The 27,659-nt window shown below is 37.8% G+C and overlaps 4 protein-coding genes across 4 annotated transcripts in view; all 4 read left to right on the forward strand.

Annotated features, from left to right (window-relative positions):
* Window positions 1-12,026, forward strand: part of LOC136246013 (splicing factor, suppressor of white-apricot homolog) — a 13,987-nt gene extending 1,961 nt beyond the window's left edge. Inside the window, exons 5-13 of the mRNA XM_066037467.1 lie at window positions 587-726; window positions 1,053-1,450; window positions 2,157-2,212; window positions 2,904-3,590; window positions 3,905-4,136; window positions 4,381-4,492; window positions 5,187-5,877; window positions 8,362-8,640; window positions 10,074-12,026. Of these exons, the coding sequence (XP_065893539.1) occupies window positions 587-726; window positions 1,053-1,450; window positions 2,157-2,212; window positions 2,904-3,590; window positions 3,905-4,136; window positions 4,381-4,492; window positions 5,187-5,252 (1,691 nt within the window). The 3' untranslated portion in view covers window positions 5,253-5,877; window positions 8,362-8,640; window positions 10,074-12,026. The remainder of the gene's footprint in view (window positions 1-586; window positions 727-1,052; window positions 1,451-2,156; window positions 2,213-2,903; window positions 3,591-3,904; window positions 4,137-4,380; window positions 4,493-5,186; window positions 5,878-8,361; window positions 8,641-10,073) is intronic.
* Window positions 12,027-12,699: 673 nt separating this feature from the next.
* Window positions 12,700-13,988, forward strand: LOC136245444 (uncharacterized). Its single transcript, XM_066036963.1, has 3 exons — window positions 12,700-12,836; window positions 13,222-13,500; window positions 13,572-13,988. Exons 1-3 carry the CDS (start codon window positions 12,782-12,784, stop codon window positions 13,886-13,888), a joined length of 651 nt encoding a protein of 216 aa, XP_065893035.1. The 5' UTR covers window positions 12,700-12,781; the 3' UTR covers window positions 13,889-13,988.
* A 2,527-nt stretch (window positions 13,989-16,515) lies between these two features.
* On the forward strand, window positions 16,516-17,345 carry LOC136245133 (uncharacterized). Its single transcript, XM_066036639.1, has 2 exons — window positions 16,516-16,799; window positions 16,875-17,345. Exons 1-2 carry the CDS (start codon window positions 16,643-16,645, stop codon window positions 17,240-17,242), a joined length of 525 nt encoding a protein of 174 aa, XP_065892711.1. The 5' UTR covers window positions 16,516-16,642; the 3' UTR covers window positions 17,243-17,345.
* A 2,651-nt stretch (window positions 17,346-19,996) lies between these two features.
* Window positions 19,997-25,765, forward strand: LOC136245573 (uncharacterized). The gene is made up of 3 exons (XM_066037084.1): window positions 19,997-20,152; window positions 23,726-24,004; window positions 25,320-25,765. The coding sequence occupies exons 1-3, from the start codon at window positions 20,110-20,112 to the stop codon at window positions 25,661-25,663; spliced, it is 666 nt and encodes a 221-aa protein (XP_065893156.1). The 5' UTR covers window positions 19,997-20,109; the 3' UTR covers window positions 25,664-25,765.
* The last annotated feature ends 1,894 nt before the right edge of the window (window positions 25,766-27,659 follow it).

The raw sequence follows: 27,659 nt of genomic DNA on the forward strand, positions 1-27,659 counted from the left end.
CGGTCAATGGACAAAATCCGCACAAATAGCACAATGTCTGCACGTACATAGTTTTGGGTGGACACACATGTCCTTGCAAAACCAATAGTGGTACCATAAAAGCTGATGTGTGCATGTTTGTTTGTAGTGCTAACAATAACTGTCACTTGGTTGCTAGGAGATACTACATTTTCCCAACCCAAGGATTTACCAATGCCACCTCCCCTTTGTGTACTGCTATCACCAGCAGCTGTTATGACCACAGTCTGGTGATATGTGCAGCTATGTGGTTGTGTTTAACCTCAAAACTTTCAATGGAAACTCTCTATTCCAATTCCAGCAGTCTATACAAAGTGCTCCTCTAGCTCATGTCTGTACAATTTGATGCTATGTCTGTACATTTGTGAATATGTAGGACATTTATCCTCAGCACCTTAAAAATTAAATTAAGGCCTGCATTATCATGGTCCAAGACATCTAGACTAGAGATGTTCCACTGTATACAGTATGCACATGGCAGCCATGGATTAAAGGATATTGATTGTGTACTAACATAGACCTTGTAGGGGCTATCACATACATATCATAATTATTCCTACTGCTACAGGTACTGAACAACCTCCAGCAACAACTAAATTGCAGCCCCCAGCCCCTCCCCCACTGAGCTCGGTGATAGTGGATCGTCCTGATGATGAGGACGTCTATACTGTTCCAGTTGGTCTAAACCTTCCAGCTGGTATTGAAACTGTAAGTGACAACTAACAAGCTGGTAGTATGTGTTGGTTGTATAAGGACATGTTTTGAGAGCTTGACCTTTTTGTACACATGGCTGCCAAGACAGGTTCCACTGTGCTTACAAGTAGAAAACTTTTTAAAAGGTCAATAGAATAACCAGGTATTATGAATGTGTATTATTTTGTGACTCTGTGTACCAAGTTGGCTAGCAGACATTGTAAAACAATTATACCTTACATCTTCTAGGCTTTGTGTTTTGCTAAAACTACCCAGTGTTTTATCCATGTATGCACATTATGGATTGGCTCAGTTAATTAGTTTTCATTTTGTGTCCACAGCCAACCACTAATAAACTTCATTCAATTATTGAGAGGACTGCACTATTCATCAGTCAGCAGGGCACACAGATGGAGATCAGGATTAAAATCAACCAGAAGAACAATCCCTACTTCGCCTTCATGGACATCAACGACCGGCTACACCCCTACTACAAGCACTTGCTACGAGTCGTCACCAATGGCAACTACACCCCCAAACCTGTCGTACAGCCTGAACCAAAGCCTACCAAAAATGATAGTGTGCAACAATTAGAACAGTCAAGTAAAAAGGACATTGTGGATGATGAATCTAGTGATGAAGATAGCGATGGTGATTATGAACTACACCCTTCTCTACTGGGATCACGGACTACAACAAACAGTACTAGTCAGGACTCTTCTACGATTGGCCAGAATGGGTCAGTGATTGTTAATGTTGGCCTTTCAGTTACAATAAACAATTCCTCTGTTGTTTTCTTTCCTTTTTTCTGTTCTTACCTGGCTCTGTATTGTAAACACCCTTTATCACACTTTATTTCACAACTGTTCTCAAGTCACTGTTGTACGTATGGCCAGTCATACGTACATATAGACGTGTAGATACATTGGAAGGTAAGTATGAAGTCTGAGGGTTAACTGTAACAAGTGGAGAACTTGCTGATGTTCAAGCATGGCTGCTGATTAGCCGACAGGGTGGTGTCTAGCAGGTTGCAGAATGGTGCCAGGGACCGGGCGTACATGTTGTGCGTGTTAACGAAACTGTACAGTGAGTCAAACATCCACCATTGACAATATTGTATGTATGCATGTACATATGTTTGTCTGGGTAAGTTGTATATAACACTGTTGGTGCACGCATTGTTGTATTAATACCTACTACTGTACACATAGATTACTTTGGCAGTTATTTTGTGGCTTTAAAACCTTTCACATCATTTCACTACATTTTTTGAACAAACCATCAGTTATTTTGAAGAGGTTGCCAATTATTCCATGTGTACATCCAATACGTATGGAAAAATGTGTAAAGTGTGTGGAATATACAGTGCACTAGTGATCTCTTTTTACGTGAAGCACTGCATGTCAATAGACTGTTACTCACGTTTGCTTACTGTTTTATTTTAGGGATGTGATGTCATCACAGATGTACAGTGATTCCTACCAGCAACAGATGGCTTATGGTGAGCGATCGTGTTTGTAGTGCATGTGTGAGAAATGTTTTGCTATCTTTCTCTCCCCTGGAAGCTCTGTAGAAAACCCAAGTACATTTATCCCATCAGGTTTGTTCTAACTTGATGGTTATCTGGAACACTGTAAAAGGAAAGATCTTGCGGCATATATATATATCGCCATGCAATCTTTATCATCATGCACTCTTGAAAATGTGCTCCTAGCTTTGATAGTGTACTGTAACAGCTTGTAATGCTTAGTTTGTGTGTGTGTGCAACAGTAAACGCCCAGTTGTGTGTACGTGTGTGCAACAGTAAACGCCCAGTTGTGTGTACATGTGTGCAACAGTAAATGCCCAGTTGTGTGTACGTGTGTGCAACAGTAAATGCCCAGTTGTGTGTACGTTTGTGCAACAGTAAACGCCCAGTTGTGTGTACGTGTGTGCAACAGTAAATGCCCAGTTGTGTGTATGTATGTGCAACAGTAAATGCCCAGTTGTGTGTACGTGTGTGCAACAGTAAACGCCCAGTTGTGTGTACGTGTGTGTAACAGTAAACGCCCAGTTGTGTGTACGTGTGTGCAACAGTAAACGCCCAGTTGTGTGTACGTGTGTGTGTGTTGCTGCATGACTGTATATGTACACATGATGGGGAGGCCAGCATACATTACAAATGATTACTATATCATATTGTACACATACAGCCTACTACATGGATCAGGCAGCACTCTATAATAGTGGATATGGAGGGATAATGCCGGGTATTCCAATGAACGCCTTGATTGAGGACCCGCCACATCCACCTCCACCCGACCTTCAACCAATCATTGACAAGCTGGCAGAGTACGTAGCCAAACATGGGAATGCCTTTGAGGATACTGTTAAACGTAATGGTGACCCACGTCTTCAGTTTATTAACTCTGATCATGAATACTACAAATACTTTATGCTCCGTAAGAATCTATACCAGCAGAAGTTCATGATGGAAGAAATGACTAATAAGAATAATAAAACACCAGCTGAAGATGTGACTGACACACCAGAGCCGCCACCACCGCCGCTGCCGTCCCCACCAACTGAGACCAGCAAAGACACTAACACTAGTGAGGTACAAGCATTAAAAGAAGACGGCTCTGTGGAGTTTAAGATAGCCAGCAAGGAAGAGAAGGTGATGAGTGGAGTATACTTGGGAAGTGCAAGTGATGATGAGGAAGAAGGTGAGGGTAATGAAGATGATGGGGAAGGGACATGTACAGAAGAAGACAAGGAAGCTGCTGGCTGCCAGGAAGAGCAGGAGACAGCAGTTCCCTCTGAGCCACCACAGACTAGTAGTACAGAAACAGATGGTGATGATACTGTCACTAGCAGCACTGCTAAAAAAACTACAACAGGTATGCTGAGTATTGCAAAGTTATGTAAAGCTTTACTACAAACTATTTTTATGTAAGCAGTTACAGTGTGTTTAATGTGTAGTGTGTAGGTATTCTATTGTCATGTGCTTCCATGCAAGAACTTAAACATGCGTATGTGCTGTTTGCTAGTGTATGGTTTTCATACACAGTAGTATAAGGTACGGTAGTGTTTGTGTACAGTCACATCCTATGGTTAAAACACTATGGGTACTGCATGTTAATTGGAAAGTGATGTATTGTCAGTAAAAGTTAGAATATTACACAGTGTCTGTGTGTTACTCTTCTACATTCAGTGATTACTACAACTGCCTTGCCCAAGTTGTCATTACCAGTTGAAGAGCAAGAGAAAATGAAGAATGAGAGAAGAAAGAAAGCTGCCATGTTTGTGGAGAAGCTACGTCAGAAGAGGGCTGATAAGATAGCCAAAGAGACGGACATCATTGGCCCCTTACTACCCCATGAGTACAAGTATTGTAACAGAAAGTATGTAGAGCTGCTTCCTACTGAGGATCATGTGACTGAAAGGTGACAATATGTGATGTCATTAGTATATTCAGTGATACCCACCAGGCTAAGTTTATGAGACCTGATTTGTCCTTTTTTCAGGGTGTCCACATTTTCAAGGTGTGTTTTTAAGAATATTTTCAGCACCCAAAATACATAGCATGTTTGGTGTGTTCATGAATGTGGTGTGTGCATGCACACATGTGCACATGTGTGTTGTGTATGTGTTTATGTCCATGTGTGAAATCTTTTCGTTTGTTCCCAGCAATGACAAGGATGATGACGAATCAGATGAAGAATCAGATGGTGAAAATGCATCAAAGAGATTAAAACTGACAGTGGACTTCACTGAAGAAGAGGAGGACTTCATTCTAAATGTAAACAAGTTTTGTGTTGGCAGAATGACTGTGCTGCTTATGGGACCAAAAATGTGGCCTTAGTAGCATAGTAATGAGGTCTTGTACACCATACAGTAACTGTACTGTAGATGACCACTAGTGTTTTATGGAGGTGGTTGCTAAGCTTCGCTCTATGACTATTATTCTATTTATTGCCCTGCATGATGCTATTTTGTTTGATGCTTTTTGCTTGCAGTCAGGGCCGCCCACGGGGGGGGGGGGGGGGGGGGGCAACTGGAGCATTTTGCCCCGGTCCCCAGCCTGAAAGGGGCCCCCTGAATACCTGTTTAAAAGATCGATATACTCTAATAGAGCAGTCAGACCTAAATACTCTGATAGAGCAGTCACAGTATTCTTCAGAGGAGCAGTGTAGTAAGCTTATAGATAAGGAGATATGGTTGGTGAGGGGTAGCTATTGTCATTGTTAGCAGGTCATGACCTTTTCTTTTTTTTTCTTCAACTTACAGCTTGGGTAAAGTTGTGATTCAGAATGGATACCTCCTTGCCTCTGGGGTCCCACTTTAACTCTTTGCCCTGGGCCTCTTAATTTCTTTGGGTGGCCCTGCTTGCAGTTGCTGTGTAAAATATGGTATTCATAAGGTTGATTAAATGTGTTATTTACTTGTTGTATACTATACTGTATCTTATTACTTTACTATGTTTCCCTTCACAGGCTGAGCCATCACTTACTCCAAGACTGAGAACTAGATTGTCAACTAAATCAAAGCCTAAGCACTAATTTATACTGCACACACACACACACAACAAATGTACATTAGTAATATCACTGGGTTTAGGGGGGGGGAATTGGGTGTTCTGTGACGCTACTATATTTGTCTGTGTAGTGTCTATGTTTCTCTATTCAGGCTCCAACATTATGCGCTATCGAGGGTCATTTTGTTTGACAAGGTGGCAACTTAAAGGATGTAACAAGTTGTACCGAATGATGTAATGTGTAGATGTCTGGATTTTGTGCTACTGTAGCTATATGCTGTGTGATGTTTAATATACTCCAGTGTGTATTCTGACATGCATCAACCATTGATTTGTTTCCCCTTATTAATTATAACTTCGTATTGGACATTCTTCCAGAACCCTAAATCTTTGTACTGTATAGCCTAAACTTTTCGAGGTTGAGTAGTTACCTAATTAAAAATTTTTCATGGATTTGCAAACACGAGTATTATAAATATTGGTATTAACTACAGCAGATCATGGAGGTCTATAAATATTTCAAGGGTAAAATATTTGCTGTTAAACCGCGAAATCAGTTCATGGGTGTAATTTTAATTTAATTTGTAAGCGCCACTTGTGGAAAATACTAGAGCTCGGATTCGTTGAAATGACTGCTCAGGACAAAATGGGTGAGCTTGCTAGCAATAGTGTATCATTACATGAGTGCAGCTCTCAGTACTCGTAATGCAGGTAATTTAGTTGTTTGCAAATGACTACCTGTTTCCCACTTGCCAGATTTCAGTTAACATGCTGTGCAGCTCTTGTGTTACCCTCCGGCTCTGATGGGGAGTCACTGTGTTGAATAACGAAACGAAATGCCTTTACCGGTTACCCCACAACAGCTATAAAAGAGCATGAGTAGTGTAGGGTTTTTTAGAATTGTAATTTTAACAGGGAGGCAGCACAGTAAGCCAAAGCTGTTCTTCTGTTCGGTTATGCACCTATCAATATTATGTCCCACCACCCCCCTCCCGGGGAAAGGTGGGGATTTGACTTTTTCAAAAATCAAATTCCCCACGGGGCCGAGTAGTCAAATCCCCACGTAGTATACTTTGGGAAAGTAAGTTATTCTTGCTGGAGGTGCATAGCTTATAAAGTCAAGCAAGTGCGAATGGTCAAATGCCCCACTAGTGGGGCAATTTTTAAGGTCAAATTGGATCAATTCCCCCATGTACGCCCAGGAGGGGGTAGTGGGGCTTAATATTGATAGGTGCATTATTGTTAGTTATGATTCTTAATAAGGTTATTGCATTTGTGTGCAAATGAATAAAATCTATGATGAGGCCAACAAAATAAGATTCCTTGTTTCCTGTCACCTTGAAAGCAAGCAGGTAGTGAGGGCGTAGTCTCGTACCCATCTTTCTTTTGTGTGTGGGCCCCTCCTACACACAAGAAAAATGTGGTCTGGTTATGAGACTAGTGAGGGCAGGCAATTATTAAAATTTTCATTATTTTGTTGAGCCTTCAAAATAACAATACTGTCCACCAGCTAACTTGTTTCAAGCAACAGGCTAGATGTTTCAAAGGACTGTGACTTGCACTTTCCAAGAAATTTAGTAACACTTTTTAGAGGGATTTGAAACTAATAAAATGAGGGGTTCAAAGGGTTCCATGGAACCCCCCTTTTGAAAGAGTCTCTCTTACTCGAGATACTTACTCTAATAGAGCAGTCACAGTATTCTTAAGGAGAGCAGTGTAGCAGGCTACTTGTGGAGTTATAAATAAGGAAATATAGTTGGTGAGGGTATCTATGGTGAGGGGCAGCTATTGTCAGTAGGTTGACCTTTTTTTTTTTTTTTTGGTCTTCGACTTACAGCTAAGCTGAAGTTGCAATTCCAGAGTGGAATCCTCCTTTTCAAAAGTCTGGATTTGCCCCTGCTCCATGTTGTATTAGAGTTTGCTGACCGCTCTATTAGAGTATCTTGATTTTAACACACAATTATTAAATCTTAATTCCAATAATAATAAATACCATTGCGATAGGCAAAGTGGAATGCAGGTGGGTGATGGGAAACAAGGAAGTTATAAATGTTGGCCTAAAATGTTCTGGTTACAGAATGTGTAGGGCAGTGGAGCTCTAGAGAGTCAGAAAGCTCATCATGTCATAAATTTTACACCTTTTATTGCTGTATCCTTCCACCCAACACGATCAAGATACTCTAATAGAGCAGTCATTAAATCAACAGTAGTCTTTGTCTAAAAACACTTAAAATAACTATGTGTTTGGTTTTAAGGTCACAGTGATTGAAGCTGATACAGTGACACTCTACAAGAGTATTTCGGTTGTTATGGTAGAAGAATCTGGCAAAAAGCAAAAAGGCATTTTGATGAAAAATCCAGCATGCAACAAACTTTATTAGATCAGAAAAATCCCAGAAACTTGATACCTGTGCTTTCAAGTACAAGTAGGAATTTTAAATTTGAGTAAGGGTTATAGAAATAAAAGGCAATGAAACAATGATGCTTGCGATCACCTATACCTGCAGCTATATAGTAAACACATTTTAATCTCACTCAAATTTGAAAGTCTTTAATTTCTTTGTAGCTGGTGAATCTATGCATACAAAACAAAAGTGTTTTCACACAGTTGAATAGTGTGTGGCTTTCATCTTCAGTGTCAGTGTTGCAATGGTCCAAAGTACAGTATTTTAAAATCCTATTTCTCTCCCTTTGTGCTTACTAAAAGGGTTACCATTACAAGAAACTGCATTTTCATGCTGGCTAGCTTCATTGAGACAAAAGTCTAGGGACACTCCTCATAGCAGGCTATATATATATAGCCTTCTGCACCTTAACCAAAATCCGTAGAGCAGTCAGTATATAACTCTAGTAATACAGTCATTACTATATAGTGTGTTTGAATTTGATCATTTATTATACTCAACAAGATCATCAATGTTGCCATTAATGTGCCCCTTCCCCTGTCAGCTTGTGGGTCTGCCCTTGCTCAGTACTACAATATCAGTAAAGTTTCAACATGAACATGCATGGCTGTCTGCAGAGGAGGTATGACACACTCAACCGGTAGGATTTGTATAGGGTAAATTAAGTGGCATTTGAAAACCAATAATTGTTTTTTTTCTTTCCATTTTCATAACATATCATTTTCACAGACATCATGGATAAGACCCCAGAGAGTTTTGAACAGCTAAAACTGGTTATTCAATCAAAGAATTTTGCTAGTCAATGGTACACTATTGGGATTGAGCTGGGGCTTGCAATTCCAGAATTAGAGCAGATTAAACAAGGCAATAAGCAACCATCCGCTACAGAGTGCTGTAAAAAAATGCTATCCTTGTGGAAGGAGAAAGGCAGTAATGTCACTGGAGAAGCATTGATTGGTGCTATCAAAGACATCGGTAATATTTTCTTTGCTGCACAACTAAGTAAAGGTTAGTAGCTATATTGCATGTGTAAGTAACTGCATGCGTATGCTAAACCCTCTAGTGTTATTTGTAACCCAGCCTAACAAAACCAGTTTATAGCAACCCAGCCTAACAAAACCAGTTTATAGCCTTTCAATTTGACAACTCATAACTTGTCTTGTGAAACTTGAAACTTGGTCAGCTTAAAGCAGTTTGATAGTACAATTAAGTGGCAAAGTTACCAGTAGAAACATGTAAGGGATGGAAATAGGGCTGCACCGATTCTAGTATTGGTATCAGTATCGGGCCGATGCTGCTGTTTTCATGAAGTATCGGAATTGGCCATTATATTGTTACAAATACCGATTCTTATCATGTGCGAGGAGAATAAAATAACATTCGTTTAGCTACTTGCTTATTTTACTAGCACAGTGGACGCCTAAAAGCATCACTGAAGTATAACACTAATAGCTAACTACCAGCAAAATTACTGATCTATGTTGAAACCTATACGTGTGAAAACACTTTACTGAGAAAATGATCGATATACTCTAATAGAACAGTCAATAACTCTAATAGAGCAATCAGGCAGAAGTGACTGTTTCAGTATTAGAATACCTTTTGTTTTCACCATTATGATATTATCTACACTCCTCCAGAAGAATACTGGAATATCCACTGGTTTGCATTTCAGTGACTTCCTTCTTTGTGAATCTTGATTGGCTACTTCATTATAAACATGAATCATACTGAAAACGTGTACAAGAATACCATGAAATACACTATATAATAAATGTGTGCACTATGAAGTAGCTACTTTGAGGTACTTGGTATCGGTACTTGTACTTGCAGATACTTCCCAGCTGAGTACTTGGTATTTGAAGTATCGGTAAAATGTGGAATCAGTGCAGCCCTTTACACGCTGTTGAACTTGGAAGTATAATACTGGTTTTGTCAGACCAGGTCACATCTGTATCATAGATGTAGTCAAAAATTTTTAATTTAAATAATTCGATCATTTAGAGCATAGGGTAGTGCTATGAACCTTGAACTGTTCTGTTAGAGAGAGCCTTGGTATTCCATGACTCGTGTTCACCTTATTTGCTGCACTGACAGGTAATGAATGTGTATCGGCCATAGTGTTAAGTAACAGCATAGAAATCTAACTAGGCAGTTGCCTTAGTTGCGGTTGTATTCCATTAAATTACAGCCTTTGTTTAGGTCACACGTCACTATGGTGGCAGATATAGAATCCCCTCTATCACAATGCTATATTGTTCTGTGTTGACATTTTAAATCATATAAAGACAAAACAACCTATTTGCAATGCCATGAGAAATTCTCCATTTAGAAATATTGAAATACTCTAATAGAACAGCCATTGAATGAAGTGTAAGATTAGCTATCTTCTTCAGTGTTTCTGCATGTGTGTGACTTTACTAGAACTGTTGTACTCATAGATAATATCAAGGATGAACAAGGAGAAGATCAAATTTTAAGAAGTGATTACTTGGAGTGCAAGGTTGTTCCTAACATAGCTACAAAGTGGCATTTCCTCGGACTGTACCTTGGTCTTGTAGAGGATGAGCTACAGCTGATTAATCAACAAGGGAATAATCCATGTGCTAGTCAATGTGATCAAATGTTTAGGAAGTGGCTGAGCAAAGATCCTTCAGATTATACACCTGAGCTAAAACCAACATGGAAGACTCTGTATGATGCTCTTCTTGCTATAAATTTGATAAGAGCAGCAGAAGAGTTGAAACAAGACCTACACAAATTATAAAAGAATTTCAATTTAATTAACCAATGGTTGTTAGTTTACAGAGTTGGACTTCTGTATTATTGCATAATTATGTTGGTTGGTGCAAGTGGTGTATATACAAAAAGATAGCACAGCTAATTATTCATCAGCTACTGGTGTAGGTATTGTAAGAGACTGCAACATTAACAATAATTATTTAGTACCATAGCAATTTAGATAATTCATTAGATTCCATTTAAACTGTTGACCCTCCTGTTGGATCAGTACAAGCAGAATAAGTGGTGTGGCTGTTCTTTTGTGCATGTGTGTGATTCCACAATAACACATGTGTATAATCTACGAACCTTCATTTAGCTATCAATGTGTAACACATGTGCAATAAAACTGAGAATCAAAATTCTAAGAAAGCATTGAAATCTTTTCAATGAAATATTGTGTGACAACTTCCTTCATTGTCTCAAGTCCCAAACCTTAAAAACTTGATATCTACCCCATGCATTTACCCATGTATATACAGTTAAATTTTCCACTGTAATATTTGCCACAATTTACCAATGTTTACCCATCTTCATACTATTTTTGTTTTTTTAATAAATAAATTTTAACTATTATATATCTATAATGTATACCCATGTTTACAATTACTTATGCATGCATTATATACCATGCATGTTCACCATGTTTACTGAGTAAAAACTAATGGTTTGATGAATATAGCTATGATAAGAACAATTAGCACTAATATTTATTTTTCATGAATCCATGCAGTCGTCACATGTATATGTGCAAACAAGTTCAACAAGGCTTTACGCTTTATTTGCTGTCAAGATGAATGCCTACCTCACCATTGTGGATCATTAATAGAATATGCAGCCAGTGTCTGGGATCCATTTTCCTAATACTGTAAGAGAATGGAACAATCCTATCAGATGAAATATTTGAAGAAGCATTTGCTAAGAATTTCACCAATTACTTCCTCCTAACCAAATGATATAAGAAGAAAAAGTGACCAGCAGCTGCAGCTGGTTGCGTGAGACTAGTAAAAGTTCAGAGAGGTGTTTCAGTGCTTTATGATCAGCAACCATGCAAGCACCCCCCATGTTTCTATGGTGCTGTTTCCTGTGTTATCACTGAATGCCTTTCATTTTATGTACTTGCAGACATTCCTCCATGCCATATCCAGTCCTTGGGATGAATTTCCATATTTTATTACACAATGAAGTTCGTGACTTGACAGCTAACATGATGACTGAGGTTTGCAATGCGAACAATGCTGAAGTTAAGCCTCATCTGCAGCCTATTTAATTCCTGGAGGCTTAATTGAGTTATATTTTTAATGCTCAAAATTTTAAATTATTTATTATAATTATATGCAGTGTTCAACCTGTCTAGTCTGCCTACCACCAAGAAAAGAGAAGGGAATATGAACAGAGGATTAGAGACATTGATTATCATTTCACACCCACATATGACTTTACTACCACAGGAGGTATAAGCATACAAGAGGATGGCCAACCTATATTGAGCACCAGCCAAGTGTGGGCTTACAGTGATAGAGCTGATTCATTATAAGTTACATAAGTTTTTTCTTCCAGTTTGTGTTCTGTAATAATGCGTGTATTGATTTAACTGATTTTTACTTTATTAATTTGTAGAAATTCACTATGGAGAGTAGGAGGCTACGTATAAGAATACCTCCAACAAATATTACATCACAGCAAGCACAGACTATATACACAAAAACAACAAAAAATCGTGCAAGATAAGTAGCTACAGGAGAACAAAAAACTTTATGCGAATTTAAATTACATACAGAGACTGGTAACTTATTCCACATTTACAAAACAAAGACTACTGAAAATCTGTATGCATTTATCACAGAGAGTTTAGTCACAAGTGTTTCAGAATGAGATCAGGTGTTGCTAGAGTTAAATATAAGGTGTTTTACATGCATGCATAGTTCCGGATCCCGGTCCAGTCCAAATTGTAAGCCCAATTCCCGAGGCTCTCATTAATGTGCAGGTCACAGAAGCACACAGTGAGGGACCTGGGTTTTCAAGGCTATAGCTAGTTTGTGTCCGCAAATGATGATAATTATTTTGTTTGTGTTGTGAGGTTGATTGTCTGTGTGATTCAATTGTAAGTTCATGCAAGCACCTGCCTAAATCCACCTTTGTTAGCTACATGTCATTTTCCTCAGCAGCAGTTACTGAGTTAGTGGTTTTGGAGAATCAAATATATTTATGATGCAATATTTAGTACTAAATATAGTAAATGATGCAATTGTGCCCCTCCCAAATGCGCCTATTAAAAACGGAATAGTTATTATTTTAAGCCATTTGATGAATTGCGAGGTGAATTGATTACTGGCTATTAGTTAGTGCTTTATCTAGCTATATTCTAATGATGTCTTCGACCATTCCCTCTCCGTGGCAACAACGAGTAGACAGCGACATTGGTACGTAGCTAAAGGCGCGTCTTCAGCACACTTGAAAGTGCATGCATGGTGCATGGTTTATGGCCTTGATATAGTTGCACATACACTGCTAGCTTTCTGTATATAGTCTATAGCAAATACCCGACCATAGCGAATAGCCTGACAAACTGTGCTTCTTTGTGTTCTGATAGTGCCAGCGTGACAAACTGCCGGTACTATATATCAGCCGGGAGAATCCTTTGGAAACCGGGCCCCTATACGTAACTTTGTATGTCACGTGCCCATCACAAAGATAACACAAAAATGCTGAGATAACAATAGTTTAAGTTACATCATTCTGTATTTGACTGAGTATCAAATATTGTACTGCATAATTATGTATTAATTTTTGGCTTTTTATATACAGCAAAGATTATGGAAAACAAACCAGACAGTTTTGTACAGCTCATGAGACGTGTAGGCTTCAGGATAGCAGACAGGTGGCATGATGTTGGGATTCAGTTGATGTTCTCTACTGAAGAATTGGATCAGATTGAGCAGAACTGTCGGCCTATGCCTGTTGAACAATGCTGTAAAGAAATGTTATATTCATGGAGACAGAGAAAGAAAGGCATTACTGTTAATGAACTTGTTCAAGCTATCAAGGATGCTGGAAACGTATACTACGCTTCACAACTACAGCAAGGTAAGACATTTTTAATTGGTCTCTAAAAATGTGCTTGTGAATTTTTATCAATTCTTTTGTCTGTTACATAGAATTGAAGCTGCTGGGGCAAGAAAAGCTCTTGGACCTTCCTTACCTTGAGAGCAATGTTGTCTGTAGGATAGCTACTGACTGGTATGATGTTGGCTTGTACCTTGATATCCCAGCATATGAGCTAGACAAAATTAGACAACTAAGCAATCCAACTGGCAGTAAATGTACTGAGATGTTGAAGAAATGGTGGACATCAAGGACGCCGGATGATCCTGACACAAGTCGTCGCAACGTTTGGCGAAACATGTATGATGCAATGAGAGCTGTTGAGCTGATAAAAGCAGCAGAAGATCTGAAATGTGACTTGTACAAATAGCAATAGCTATAGGTACATTATTTGTAGCGCACACACCCATCATGTAATGTATAATATGCAGTGTATATAATGTACTATATTGAATTACTATCCCACTGGAGACTAGTAGATTTACCTATGGTGAAGTAGGCTATAATTAAATAAGCTGCATATATCCACTTGCAAGATTTATTTTGTACTACATGATTATGTCAAGGGAAATCCCACAAATATTTCCCTTGCAAAATGTGATAAACTATACTAGCTGACTAGCATGACTCATCTAGCTGCTCACTATACAATAACAATGCCAAGTTATGTTTATTGCAACTGTAACTGTAACTGAAATGCAATGAAAAAAAAAGAACATAATTATATTGCTATAGCATCATATTTGTTTTCCTGCATCTCACTGCATGTGACAATCAGCACATTGTACTGTATTTAGAAGGCAGCGTGTGCTAAATTTTACATAAGATTGTACCATATATGCAGTACATGCATGTACAGATTTTGTTATTGACACTATGTAAAGGCTATGTTATTATTATTATTACAAGTACACAAAAAGTACGGACCATAGCACATCGATAAAAAGTACTGAAACAAGCTGGAGTAGTGCACGATATTGAATCACAGTAAAACAATAAGAAGTGTTATATCCCTACTCTGCTCAATATACCATGCATAATGGAAATGCACAGTAGGGATGACAGTGACACTTCTTATTGTTTTACTGTGATTTAATATCATGGACTACTCCAACTTGTTTCAGTACTTTTATCAACATGCTATGGTCCTTACTCTAGCTGAAAATTCCAATTTTTTGTGTATTTATTTGCATATTGGAAATGCACAGTAGGGATGACAGTGACACTTCTTATTGTTTTACTGTGATTTAATATCATGGACTACTCCAACTTGTTTCAGTACTTTTATCAACATGCTATGGTCCTTACTCTAGCTGAAAATTCCAATTTTTTGTGTATTTGTTTGTTAACAATTTTTGTAAATAATTATCATGACTGGTAAACCCATGTATAGCTACCGCATCTGAAATGGCACCACACATCCCAGATATATCAATAATTGTCTGAAAAGTAAAGTATCCATTATGCTTTGTTGTTGGCTATGTTCAACCCGTTACACAACAGTACGAATCAAGAACTGTTTGTAAAGTACCTCTGCAATCAAAATAGTCACTATGAAAAATACAGACAATTTCCGTTACAAGGGACTCCCTAATGTGCTATTGCCAAATCGATGCTTTTCCCTGTCAGCAAAGATGAATGGGACACAAAGGAGGACACTGGCAAGTCCATGAAGAATGCATTGTATGTACTGTGGTATGCCAAAAGGCACCTTTTGGGCCAAAGTGATGTCGAACAATGAAAAATCAAACCCTTAGCCTTAGCTGTTATTGAGTTACGCTTGCCTGAAGGTATCAGTTACTCAGTCAGTAAAAAATTCTATTAAATTTTTTTTCTTGAAATTCCGTAGCAACTTGTTGTCAATCTGAAAGCTTGTTTGGGTTTAGTTTTATCTAACCAATACTGCCTCATCGTCGTCAGGGAAAATTGAGGCTGGTTTTTGGTGATGTTATTTCATGGGCCACACCTATATACTCCTTTGTGATCCCTACTATACAGTACTATTGTACTGTATGATGTTCCCTTCATGTGTACAGGTTTGCTGACTCATCTTAGGAAGGCACTGATCATGTTGAAACAATCTAGTTTTGTGGATAATGGTTTACAATTACCATAGCAACATTACACACTACATACAATTTATGTTTAAAGGATTTACATGATTACATGATATAACACACTATGCAATGTGAATGCAGTCTCATGTCACTGTAGCTAATTTGTTTATGTGAATGATATAAGGTATTAAACATGTAGGCATATAGTTCTGAAATAGCAACTCCATAAGGCCATGTGATGTCATATATATATACCTCCCTACTCACATTACAGCCATGACCATACCGTCATACGGATTTGGAAAATAGCTAGCAATGCAACCTATGCACACACACATGCAGTATAGCTAGCTAAATATACATATAGAATTTTCCTAGTATGCAGCTATTATTTTTCATATCAGTTGATAAGTGTACTTCTTTAGTTGAGCCTGTCACTGAACTTTATAATTAGTGAATTGTATTTGCCACCAGTTTCTGATGCGTATGCAGCCAGTGAACAGTGTTTGAAGTTTAGGTGTATGTTATGATCGAACCTCTGTTAGCTACCCAAGTTGCATGTAGCTATGTCCACCATGACACAATCTTTATGTAGGCGTGTGGGTAGTATATAAGATTTTTTCACCTCAGTAGCTCGGTTGTGTAGTCACATTCAGGCGCGCACAAAGCGCGAAAGTTCAGTAATTACGTCACTCAGTGGATATGCATGCCGGCATGGACTTCATCTCAGGGCTCAGCAGTTTTACTCTAGAGCTTGCGGCTTACTGTTCGTTCTATGAAGATAAGATCATCGTTTTTGTGGTTATTACGTAGTTACCATAAAATAAACACGGGGGATTCCATTGTAAAGTCCCATTACGTGCGTGCATGTTACACATTACTGACGTGACAGTATGTGTATTATAACTAGCAACACAATGACTATAAATTTGGCATGCGAAACTCAAACCAGTCAGTTACCTGTTTAGAAGCATTTGCTAACTATCTAGCTAGCTGCATTATTTGAAAATAAGACAAGAGTATATAGCTATAGCTATATTTTTGCAGTTATTGTCATTGCACAGACTATGGAAAGCAAACCAGAAAGTCTTGTACAGCTCAAGAGATATGTAGGACCCAGGATAGCAGATAGATGGCATGATGTTGGGATCCAGTTGATGTTTACTGTAGAAGAGTTAGAACAAATTGAGCAAAACTACCGACCTACACCTGTGGAAGACTGCTGTAAGGAGATGCTGTACCTGTGGAAACAGAGAAATATACGTATCAATGCTGATGAATTGATTAATGCTATTGCAGATGCTGGGAATGTCTACTATGCTTCACGGCTAAGCCAAGCACTGAATCTCTTGGGACAAGAGCAGGTCTTGGATTTTGCTTATCTTGAGAGCAATGTTGTCTGTAGGATAGCTACCGATTGGTATGATGTTGGCCTGTTCCTTGACATCCCAGAGTATGAGCTTGACAGAATCAGACAACTGAGTAATCCAACTGGCAGTAAATGTAATGAAATGATGAGGATGTGGCTAATATCAAGGACTCCAGATGATCCTGACATAAGTCGTCGTAACATTTGGCGAAACATGTATGATGCTATGATAGCTGTTGAGCTGATAAAAGCAGCAGAAGACTTAAAACATGACTTGAGGAACATAGACACAGGATAACACAATTAACATATGTTTATAATGCATTATTTTTTTACAGCATATAAATATCCATGCTACTATTTTATACAATTATAAGTGGAGATTTTTTGTCCATACTATAGATGCAAGAAACAGCTGGCCTATATATACAATATACATATATATATAGCTATGTGGGTAATGACCCGGCATGAAATTTTAGCTGTATAAAAAGACGCATGCACAGAGGCAGCATCAATGCATACCACATCTTCAAATAATTAAGTAGTTATAATACAGCATTGAAATAGCTGGCTACAGATAAGTATGGGCAATTGGAAACAGAAACTGGAAATGGAAAACAGAAATGGTCAAATCATTATAATACCTAGCTATAGAGCAAAAACTTCAGTTAGTGGTCTGAAAGGCCACCTTTTACAAAGACCATATACCTCTGTGCAGCAATGACCACATTGTAATGAGGTTCTAACGATAACTGAGGCATACTTAATGGTCTAATTGATCATGATCATCACTTCTTTACATGGTATATTTGATAAGCTCCAAACATATACATACTTAATACTCATAGAAACTAAAAAATCATCTCCCATATTTTGGTCCACACTTCACTCAGGCTATATTTATTTATTAAGGCTTTACAGCACAAGTATCTATGTGTCATGCAAAAAATTTAATAGTCCATGCAAGTGAAGCATACACTGTAACCTATAGCAAAATGTGGTCTCATATGGAGATCATGATCTTAAGAACCTATAGTCTTTTTAGCTGACTTAGCTGTTTTGACGAAATGGATGGTTGGAACTTGACCATTATTACAATGTGAAGAGTCTTTGTACAGAGGGTACATGGACTTTGTAAGAAGGTGGTCTTTAAGAGGTGGCCACTAAACAAGTATTTTGCTCTGAGTACACAATTTAATCATTTCTCTTTTCCATTTCCACTTTCCATTTCCGGTTTCCATTTCCACTGTTATGAGACATTGACAATGTGGTCATTGTACAGAAGTGGTCTTTGTAAAAAGGTGGGCTTAAGAGGTGACCACTAAATGAGTTTTTACTCTAGGATCATACATGTATAATAACGTTTTGAGAATTTCAATTTTCCGTTTCCACTGTCGCAACAATTTGTGTCAGCTCTGGCTCATGAGGCTTATAATTAGGTATGTATGTTGTTTGTTTGTAGTGCTAGTATACAGGCTAGTATGGTATGTGTAGAACTGTACATTATGTTATGTCACATTGTGTGTTAGTATGCATACATAGCCATAGTTCAGTAGTAGAGAGTTCCCGGGGCAATTGGAAACAGTGGAAATGGAAACTGGAAACGAAAAGTGGAAATGGAAAACAGAAATGGTCAAATCATTACATAAATGTACCCTAGAGTAAATCCCTTGTTTGGTGGCCACCTCTTAAAGACCACCTTCTTATAAAGACCACCTCTGTACGAAGACCACATTGTAATTAGTTCTCAAAGATGGCTAAGGCATATACTGACCACTTCATGATCACCTTTTATAAAGATCATCTCTTTACAAAGACCACCTCTTCATATTGTAATAATAGCCAAACATCCTATATCATGACTGCTTTCTAAAAAACTAGGCTCTTAAGGTAATCATTTCTTATGAAACCTCATTTTTCATTGATACAGTAGTAATAGCTACATTTCTCTTGCATGAAATATAACTATATTTTTTGTGTGTGACATAGTCTGGTACCATGGTACAAACTAAGTGATGATGGTATATGACTTGAGTGAAGTGTGGACAAGGAGAGATAACATTGATATGAGTTATGAATTTATACATGTTTGAAGCTTACCAAATATTACCATGTAAAGAGGTGGTCTTTATCAAAGGTGACCACAAAGTGGTCCTTAGCCATCTTTGATATCTAATTACAATGTGGTTTTTTGTGCAGAGATGGTCTTTATAAGAAGGTAGTCTTTAAGAGGTGGCCACTAAACAAGGGTTTTACTCTAGGGTACATTTATATGATGATTTGACCATTTCCGTTTTCCATTTCCACTGTTTCCAATTGTCCGAGTTCCCGGGCACTACCCATTGATGGCATTTATTGTAGTTATGGCATAGTTTTATTGTATTATATATTGCAGCTCATTATCTTTTTGAGTAGCTATCACTCTACACATGTCCACCCTTCTGACATGTAATACTCAATACCCATTGCCTATAATTGTTCAGGTGAACGTGCAACGTTCTCTACTATCTAGCTGGCCATTGCAGTGGTACCAAAAGTTAGCTACTCTCTATTATTAACTCTTGGTAGTACCGCAAAGGTCACAATTTAATTGTCTACTGACTCATCCTTATAGAGCACATTATATTTATTCAGTTGTGGGATTAATGACTCAGTATTTTATGCATGGCACACTATACAAACAATGCAAGATGAAATATCAGCATTATTTTCCCCAAAAATTCTCCCTAATGTAATTTGATACACCATTGTGCATTATGATGCCATTTGCGGTAGTTTGTTAAAGTAACCACATATGACATAATAGCTATTAATTTCATTAACATGCACGTCATTACGAGCATCGTTCGTTGCTTTGTTTATTTATTTATTTATTAAGGCTTTACAGCACAAGTGCTGAAAGTCTGTAGGACACCTGGTTCTACAGCCTGTTTAAAGTTGTTACAGAAATTTTGAAAACTTTACTGATGCTTTTTAGCAGCATAAAATGTTGTGCCATACTGCAGAGAATAGTGCAGTACACGATGTCACGTGATTAGCATGACGTATTCTTGCGTGTGCATATTGATATAAAAGCGTCGCTCATGATCATTGTTTACTCGAGTGTATGTGTCCAGTCATTGTGTGGTAATTCTTTACAGCTAGACAGTGTGCAGGAGTATCATGTCCCAAGCGGTCGCCATGGATGTTGACAATAAAGATATCAGTGAGTGAAGTTTGTCGTCTGTCGGTAGCAATCAGCTAATCTAAAGTAGGGTCCGCAATCCGAAAAATCAACTTTTACAAATCGATCCCGGCCCCTACCATTGTGGGATGTTTATTGTAGTATCCCATTGCTAGCTGGATCCACCACAAAACCGGAGGCACGATTGTTGTCTTCACAGAAATAACATTAATTTTTTCAAAGTGGATATAGCTAGTACCGGCACCGGTTACGAACGTGAACGGCTATTTTACCGGCACAACTCCATCATTTGCTGGACTATCAAACAAACTAGTTGTGTCTAGGCGAGCTAGAGTTGGTACGCGACCAATATGCCCCGAGCATTCGACTTTAGGACACGCGTATAGTAGGTTGCCCCGAGCATTCAACTTTAGGGGACGCGAAAAGTAGTTCCTTAGCGTTAGGGGTAGGCTAGGGTTCAGCTTTGGTTTCTTCTTCACTCTTGTTATATATAGAAGTCACTTCAGTCGGATGTTTATAAGGTAGAAGATGAGTAGCTGCAGCGCCGATGGTATAATCGTTACAAACGTTGCTTAGGACTGCCAGGGTTCGAGCCCTCGCTTAGATAACTTTTTTTTTTCTTCGCTTTCTTAGGTTTTTTGTGCAAGCTTTTTTTAATACACGTAACATTCTAAGTATTATATAGCTGGCAAAACATTGTAACCAGTGCCTGCTCTATATAACCTGCCTAATTTTTTAGTATGTCACAAGATGCAAAATTTATTTTTAAAATTTCGTGCTCCACACAAAGGACCGGATGAAACTTGCTACTTAGCCAGATCATATCCAGAGTTGTTGTAGTTAAAAAGTACGCACAGTAATAAGTACATGATTTGCTGGATGACCGGCACAGGGTTGCTTTCTTTGAAAAAGCAGACAAAGGAATACGAATTTTCGATTTCAAACTGCCCTACCACCCAGGGCAAGAGAAACCAACTCTTCTTCCTAGTGTTTTGATATGGTTGGGTGCATAGTCTGTCTATACTGTTAGTTTGGAGACTTTTCACCATCTGGGTGAAGAGCGTCAAAATTTTCTGCAGCAGTAAAGAATTGTATCGCGCTTTCTAGCCATTTCCAGCGCTTCTGCAGCCACAACAATCATTACTTATTGACTAAATCTATTGCAAAAGATGTCACTGGACGTTTGGTAGTAGTGGTTGCCAATTATTTCATCCATACCTTCCACACCTCGCTCTAAGCGATGCACCATGGTAGGCAGCTAAATCGTCCAAATTTGACTTCACCTCTCACATTCCACAACAGCTTCAAATCTTTACTAGATCACCCTACATCACCATTATATTGCAAAACAAACCAAAAAAAAGTATAAAATTTTTCATTTTCGATTCGAGCTGGGTGGGACTCCTGGTGAGCTGCTGGTATACTGCATCATATGAAATCACAGAAACACCAACTGCTATTACTACCAAACTTTTTTATCATCATTTATCATCCTCCTAAACTAAGTTAGGTGACCAGTGTGGCATCAGAAGTACTGGAAAAGACTTTGGTACCATTGAGAGAATCCTGTGGAATGACGACCGAAAATTTTGACGTTGTTCACCCAGAAGGTGAGAAGTCTCAGATCCTTTCCTGACTAACAGCATAGACAGACTATACATCCAACCTTATCACATCACTATGAGGAAGAGTTGGCTTTTCTTGTCTTGGCTGGTAGGGCAGTTTGAATTCGACAATTAGTGTTTCGTTTTCTGATTTTTGAAAGAAAGTAACCTGTGCCGAGAATCCAGTGGATCATTTGCTTATTACTGTACGTAGTTTTTAACTACAATACCTCTAGATAATATCTAGCTAAGTAGCAAGTTTTATCTGCTCCTTTGTGTGGAGCATAGAATTTTAAAAATAAATTTTGCATCTCATGGAATACTGAAATTGATATTTCTGTGAAGACAACAATCGAGCCTCAGGTTTCATGATCGATTTAGCAATGGGATACTACAATGAACATACCACAATGGTAGGTGGATCGATTTGTAAAAGTTAATTTTTCGGATTGCAGACCCTAACTAAAGCTTGTATCTTCATCTTTTAAAGGTCCACTGAAATGGTAAAATACACTTTGGCTATTATCAATCCTTGCTACTAGTGGGATAGGTTGGTGCATGTGATTTAGTTAGATTTTGTTTTGTTTTGTAGATATAACACATTTTAGTGTATTGTGGTTTGTCAATTATATTACACATCATAATGCATCAGACAAAGAAACTTTAGTATGCGTGAGGTGCCATTGAAGCGACAGAGGTGTACATGTACATCTAGATTAAATTTAGTTTCACATCATATGTACCATAACAACTTAAAGCATTAGTGATGAACAACAAGAAGCATAAAACAATCAATTTGTACAGTGCCTATATGGGGAAGTAAGTCTTGAGTGTACTGAAATGCAGAGTTGGGACTTAATTGTATCATTCCATTCACCATGAACTGGGGCATTCAGATTTTTTGTTTAAATACACTCATGCTATTAAGCAAGAAGGTTGTTTAAGCTTAGAAACAGATAAGGTTACGTTTTACCGTAACTAAAAATTCATTACATATAACTCACATTTACTTTATGGTACAGAAACGAAACAAAGATATTCTTATTTTCCATGAAAAGGCAAATCCATTGGTATATTAGATAATTCAATTTCACTCTTTCTTCACTGTTTACTGAAGTGAATAAAACATGCGCAGAATTATTTTATGTAGCACATGTTGTTTACCCAATGCATTTCATTGGCATTTATCTCAAAAACAGAATTATGCAAACAAGCCAGGTTTCATTCAGCAGGTCACATATACTTCAGTTTTTTCCCATTTCCCGCCCACATGCAGATTCTCTTCTACATATTTTTGTTTGTTATGCCGACTGTCAACTGAATATTTTCACATAATTGTCTAGCAGTTGACCCAAGTACTATATTTAGCAATAACCTCATAGCTTTTGCTGTATTCGTGCTCTTTTTAATGTAGGTACAGTAATTTATAGCCCGAATAGCTGTAATGAAATAATCGGTTGCTCGCATGCAAATTTGAGGGAAAATGGAAAACAATGAATATGCTTACAGTGGGCTTAGCGCTACTGTTGGATATAGATCCGTGCATTTAATGGAAATGGACCACCCACCCGCATGGAAATATGCCTTAGTGGAGGACGACACACAGAGAATTTATTTGGAGAGGCCAAACTGATTTCGGTATGCTTATTGTCATAATGATGTTACGTTTAGACCTTTTTCCTTAGTGTCCCATTCCTAGAATTTCCGCATTATAGCTGCTTTATTAATGTCGTGGGCCTCCCCCTTAACATCATTATGACGTTAAGTGTACCAAAATCAGTTTGGATATGCCCCCTAATGAAAGTGCTATAAAATTGTCATTACATAGCTAAGGGCTAACTATTATGGCTATTTCCATCATTTGGATTTGTAAATCTGTGCAAAACTTTCATTATTATAATTACTAGTGAGTTTGTTTTACTGTTTTACTCAAGGTTTTCAGCTGTAATGAATACCAACTATCCTGTGTTCATATAATTTCTTTCTATAGATATCCTTGAAACAAAACCAACTTCTTTAAAGCAGCTTAAAAAAGTTGTTGCATTCAGGATTGCATTTCGGTGGCGTGATATTGGAGTTCAGCTACAGTTTACAGCTGATCAGTTGGATGCTATTGATCGTAATCAAAGCACTAGGCAGCACCCTGTTGAGGAATGCTGCAAAGATATGTTTTCTCTGTGGAAACGGAAGGGCAAAAACGTCACACCTAAGAAATTGATTGGTGCCATAGAAGAAGGGGCTGAAAATGCCAACTTTGCTGCAGATTTAGGTAAGCGAAGGTTAACTTTTGTGTAGCCACATGATGTACATGTTCTGTGAAAGGAACAAAACAACATGTACAGTGTACACAACTGAGTGTTCTGCTGATAGCACCATTAAAAATTCTATCTTAAAAAGTTGTTTTCATTGATCATAATTTCTGGATAGTGCATTTACCTTTGTCCCTATATCTGTATATGTGTGTATGTATATATGTGTGAATGCACACAATGTACTGTATAAGTTTCATACAAAACAAAAGTTCAATGAAAATTTACTGCTAAGGATGATATGGCATCTGTGCATCATACATGCATTTAGTTAGCTAATGTACTTGGCAAGGTGATTTGTTGATTGCACTTTACAAGTTCCCTAATAGAACAGTCATGAAGAATAGCAAAAGCATGACCACAATCATAAATACATTAAATTATATTTCTAAAATTAGAATACAATTCTAAAAGAATGGAAGAACGCATGCCTGACAACCATGTGCACTGATGTAGAGAACTTGAAACACACTCGAGCACAGCTCTCTGACAGTCATATCATTCTGGCTCATTACAAAGTAGTGCAGTGCAAACAAGAGCAGCAGAGCAGGGTGCCATGGGTGCATATGTCTCCCAATTGAAAAGTAAGAGGCCCCCCCCTCCCTCTCCCCCCGAAAAAAAAGTATTGGCTTGATTTTTTGTAGAATTTGCCTCCAGTTTTGTATGTACAGTCAAAAAAAATGGCTTAAACTGTTCTCTGTAAAAGATGTGACCAGTCAGCTGGGGTGCTATTTCCAAATATGATGTATAGCCATGGCCGACTAGAGCGATGTGTTTTTTGAATAAATGGGATAGGAGCAGCAACTGTATTGAGGGAATTCTGGTTATACTTTGGTGAACAGGCCACTACTTAATATACAGTATACACTGAAGGAAGACTGCATGCGAACACATTTTATTTGATGGTGATTACCAAGGTATTGGGGGATGAAGTAAACAGTGGTGCACTATACGTACAACATGTGGCCAATAATAACTGGCCATCATCAATAGCTAGCATAAATAAGCTTGCACACAGTACAGAATAGTTAGCTGGGTATGCATAACACATTTTCAAATTTCTCTAGTAGGAAATATATATAGGCTCCAAGATGTATGCAGTTTGTAGGTACTACTGCCACAGCGCAATGCAACACATGGCATACATCTGCTGATGCGTATGTTACAAAGACAGTGTTAATAGTATCATAACCTTGCATGTCTATTGTTATTTCCAAATATGAAATAAAAGTTAACAGGTTACATAACATGCATAACAAAATATTCATTATACAGAGAATGAAAAAGATGACATTTTAAGCACTGACTATCTTGAGAGGACTGTTACTCCTAGGATAGCCACCAAGTGGTATGATGTTGGCCTAGAACTTGACATTACAGACCACGAGCTAGATGGTATTAAGCACCTCACTGATCCTTGTGGAGAGAAGTGTAGAAGCATGCTACAAAAGTGGTTACAAAGAAAAGATGATCCTAAAAATAAGAGACTTAACCCAACTTGGCAAAACATGTATAATGCCATGTGTGCTTTGGAAATGATTAAAGCTGCAGAAGATATGAAAGATGAACTAAAAAGAGTAGAAGATGAAACAGACACAGATTGCCAAGTCCCAAATTAACTTTATATTGCATGTAACATTGGAGTAACTTATGTAGAACCAAATAATATTGTGTTGTCTGTGTATGCACATTTTATCAATATATCGTATTAGCTAATCTCATATCCTTACAAAGTTATTTCAATAGGGAATAGCAAGAGACATTTTGTTACTCCATCCTGAAAATGCCTACCCTATCCCGAAATTGATTTTCCCCTCCTGAAAACGCCTTTAACTTCCTACTGGGAAGTATTTTTGTCATCCACACCCTGCTCTCAAGCATGCTTATCAAATCTTGACTAGCAATTATTAGTGGCCAGCTACGCAAAAAGCTGTACAGAAAATTAGGAAGCAAATTTATTATATAGTATAACAGTGGCTTTTAGTATATTGGCAGAATTGGATAGAAGTCACCAGATTTAACAAAATTATTTCTGCATGGGTTCCCCTCTGTTCTAGAAAAATCAGTTGTAGTGTCAACTGTAAAAATCAGAAATTGGAATATTCTACAAGGTATAGTTGCAGCAATACAAAACAACACTAGCCACCTATACTACATGCATTAACAGTATAAAACAACATAGTTAAGATAACTTCTGCCATGTACATCTCATGAGTCACAGTGCATCATTGCATAGTGTTAGATATAGTCTGTAGAGTACAGCTGACTTATTCTGTTTCCTAACATAAATTTTCAAACTTGCTCTTAAGCTATGGTAATTTTAATGGATTACTAAGGCCAGAATTTTAAATGCATAATAAGAGTTAACAATAGTACCCTCCACTATTATTAACTCTTGATAATATACAATGCTATATGATGAAAATTATATAATGTATGGAAACAAAATGGCTGTGCAATAATTTTTCCTTTTACCATAATAAGGTCTAAATGTATAGGATATCTTAAACTGTCACAGACTTGATATTAAATTATGTATTGTATATATTGTTTTTGTTGTTTCATACACAATATATGTGTGCTCCAGTCAGTAGCAAAGAACTGCTCTGCCGGCTACTGTGAGGAATAATAAATCAAGATCAAATCGTTTGATATGTTTTGTTACATTGAAAAGTTTATGTTAATGGCTATAGCATATTCTATCATTTAATTTTGGAAATTTATAGTAAGAAGCACTTGTAACGGTAGCACCACCCTCTGCAGAGAAGCTAAAATGTCTAAACATCCTCTCTAAACTCTATTCTGTGACCATGCCACTCAATACATTTTCACAATTGTACAATTAATAGCTACTAAGTTTATTGACAGTCAGATAACTTTCAGTTAGGTGACTCAAAAACATCTTCCACAGTAAATACATACCGACCTTCAGCTACATGTTTTATGTCATAAATTCCTAACATGTTTATAATGTCTGTTCCTCTGGGGAGGATTTTTCAAAGGGGATTTCAACAGTGTACCGTGAGTTTTGTAATGTGGAGTCTGGGGGTTGCATAGTGAACATTTGAATGGTTATATATTATTTTCATCTTACACCCAGTAAACACAGGATCACCGTGATCCAGAAATATATCAAAAGCAGTGGCTGCATGCCTTTGGTCTTTCATGTAATACAAGCATCACTACAGTAACAAAATTTAAAATATGAAGCGGGGATTTGGCAGAGTGTAATTTTATCAAGCTTGTACAAAGCACACGCATGTATTGCTAGGGAATTGCTTCCCCACTGAAATAACTTCCTAGGCCTGAGATTGAATCTGGAATTGCTTTTGAAGTTTGAGTGAAAATTATAAAACTGTATATAACAAGTCAGTTATAGTTCTGGTGGATATACTAGCTTCCTCATTTACCCCAATCAGTCCATGCATATTTAACACTACACCAACAATGCATGGTCAACATCATATAGAGTATAATAACTGTCTTGCTGGAGAGCAAGTATGACCTAGCTATGGTATGTATGTACGCATTGAGCTGGATTCTCAAAAACATTTAATAACTCATGGATGTGATTACACACGATTTTACAGTACTGCTAAAACTATTTCAAACCAC

The sequence above is a fragment of the Dysidea avara genome, chromosome 15 (genome assembly GCF_963678975.1).
Source record: "Dysidea avara chromosome 15, odDysAvar1.4, whole genome shotgun sequence".
Classification (NCBI taxonomy): Eukaryota; Metazoa; Porifera; class Demospongiae; order Dictyoceratida; family Dysideidae; genus Dysidea; species Dysidea avara.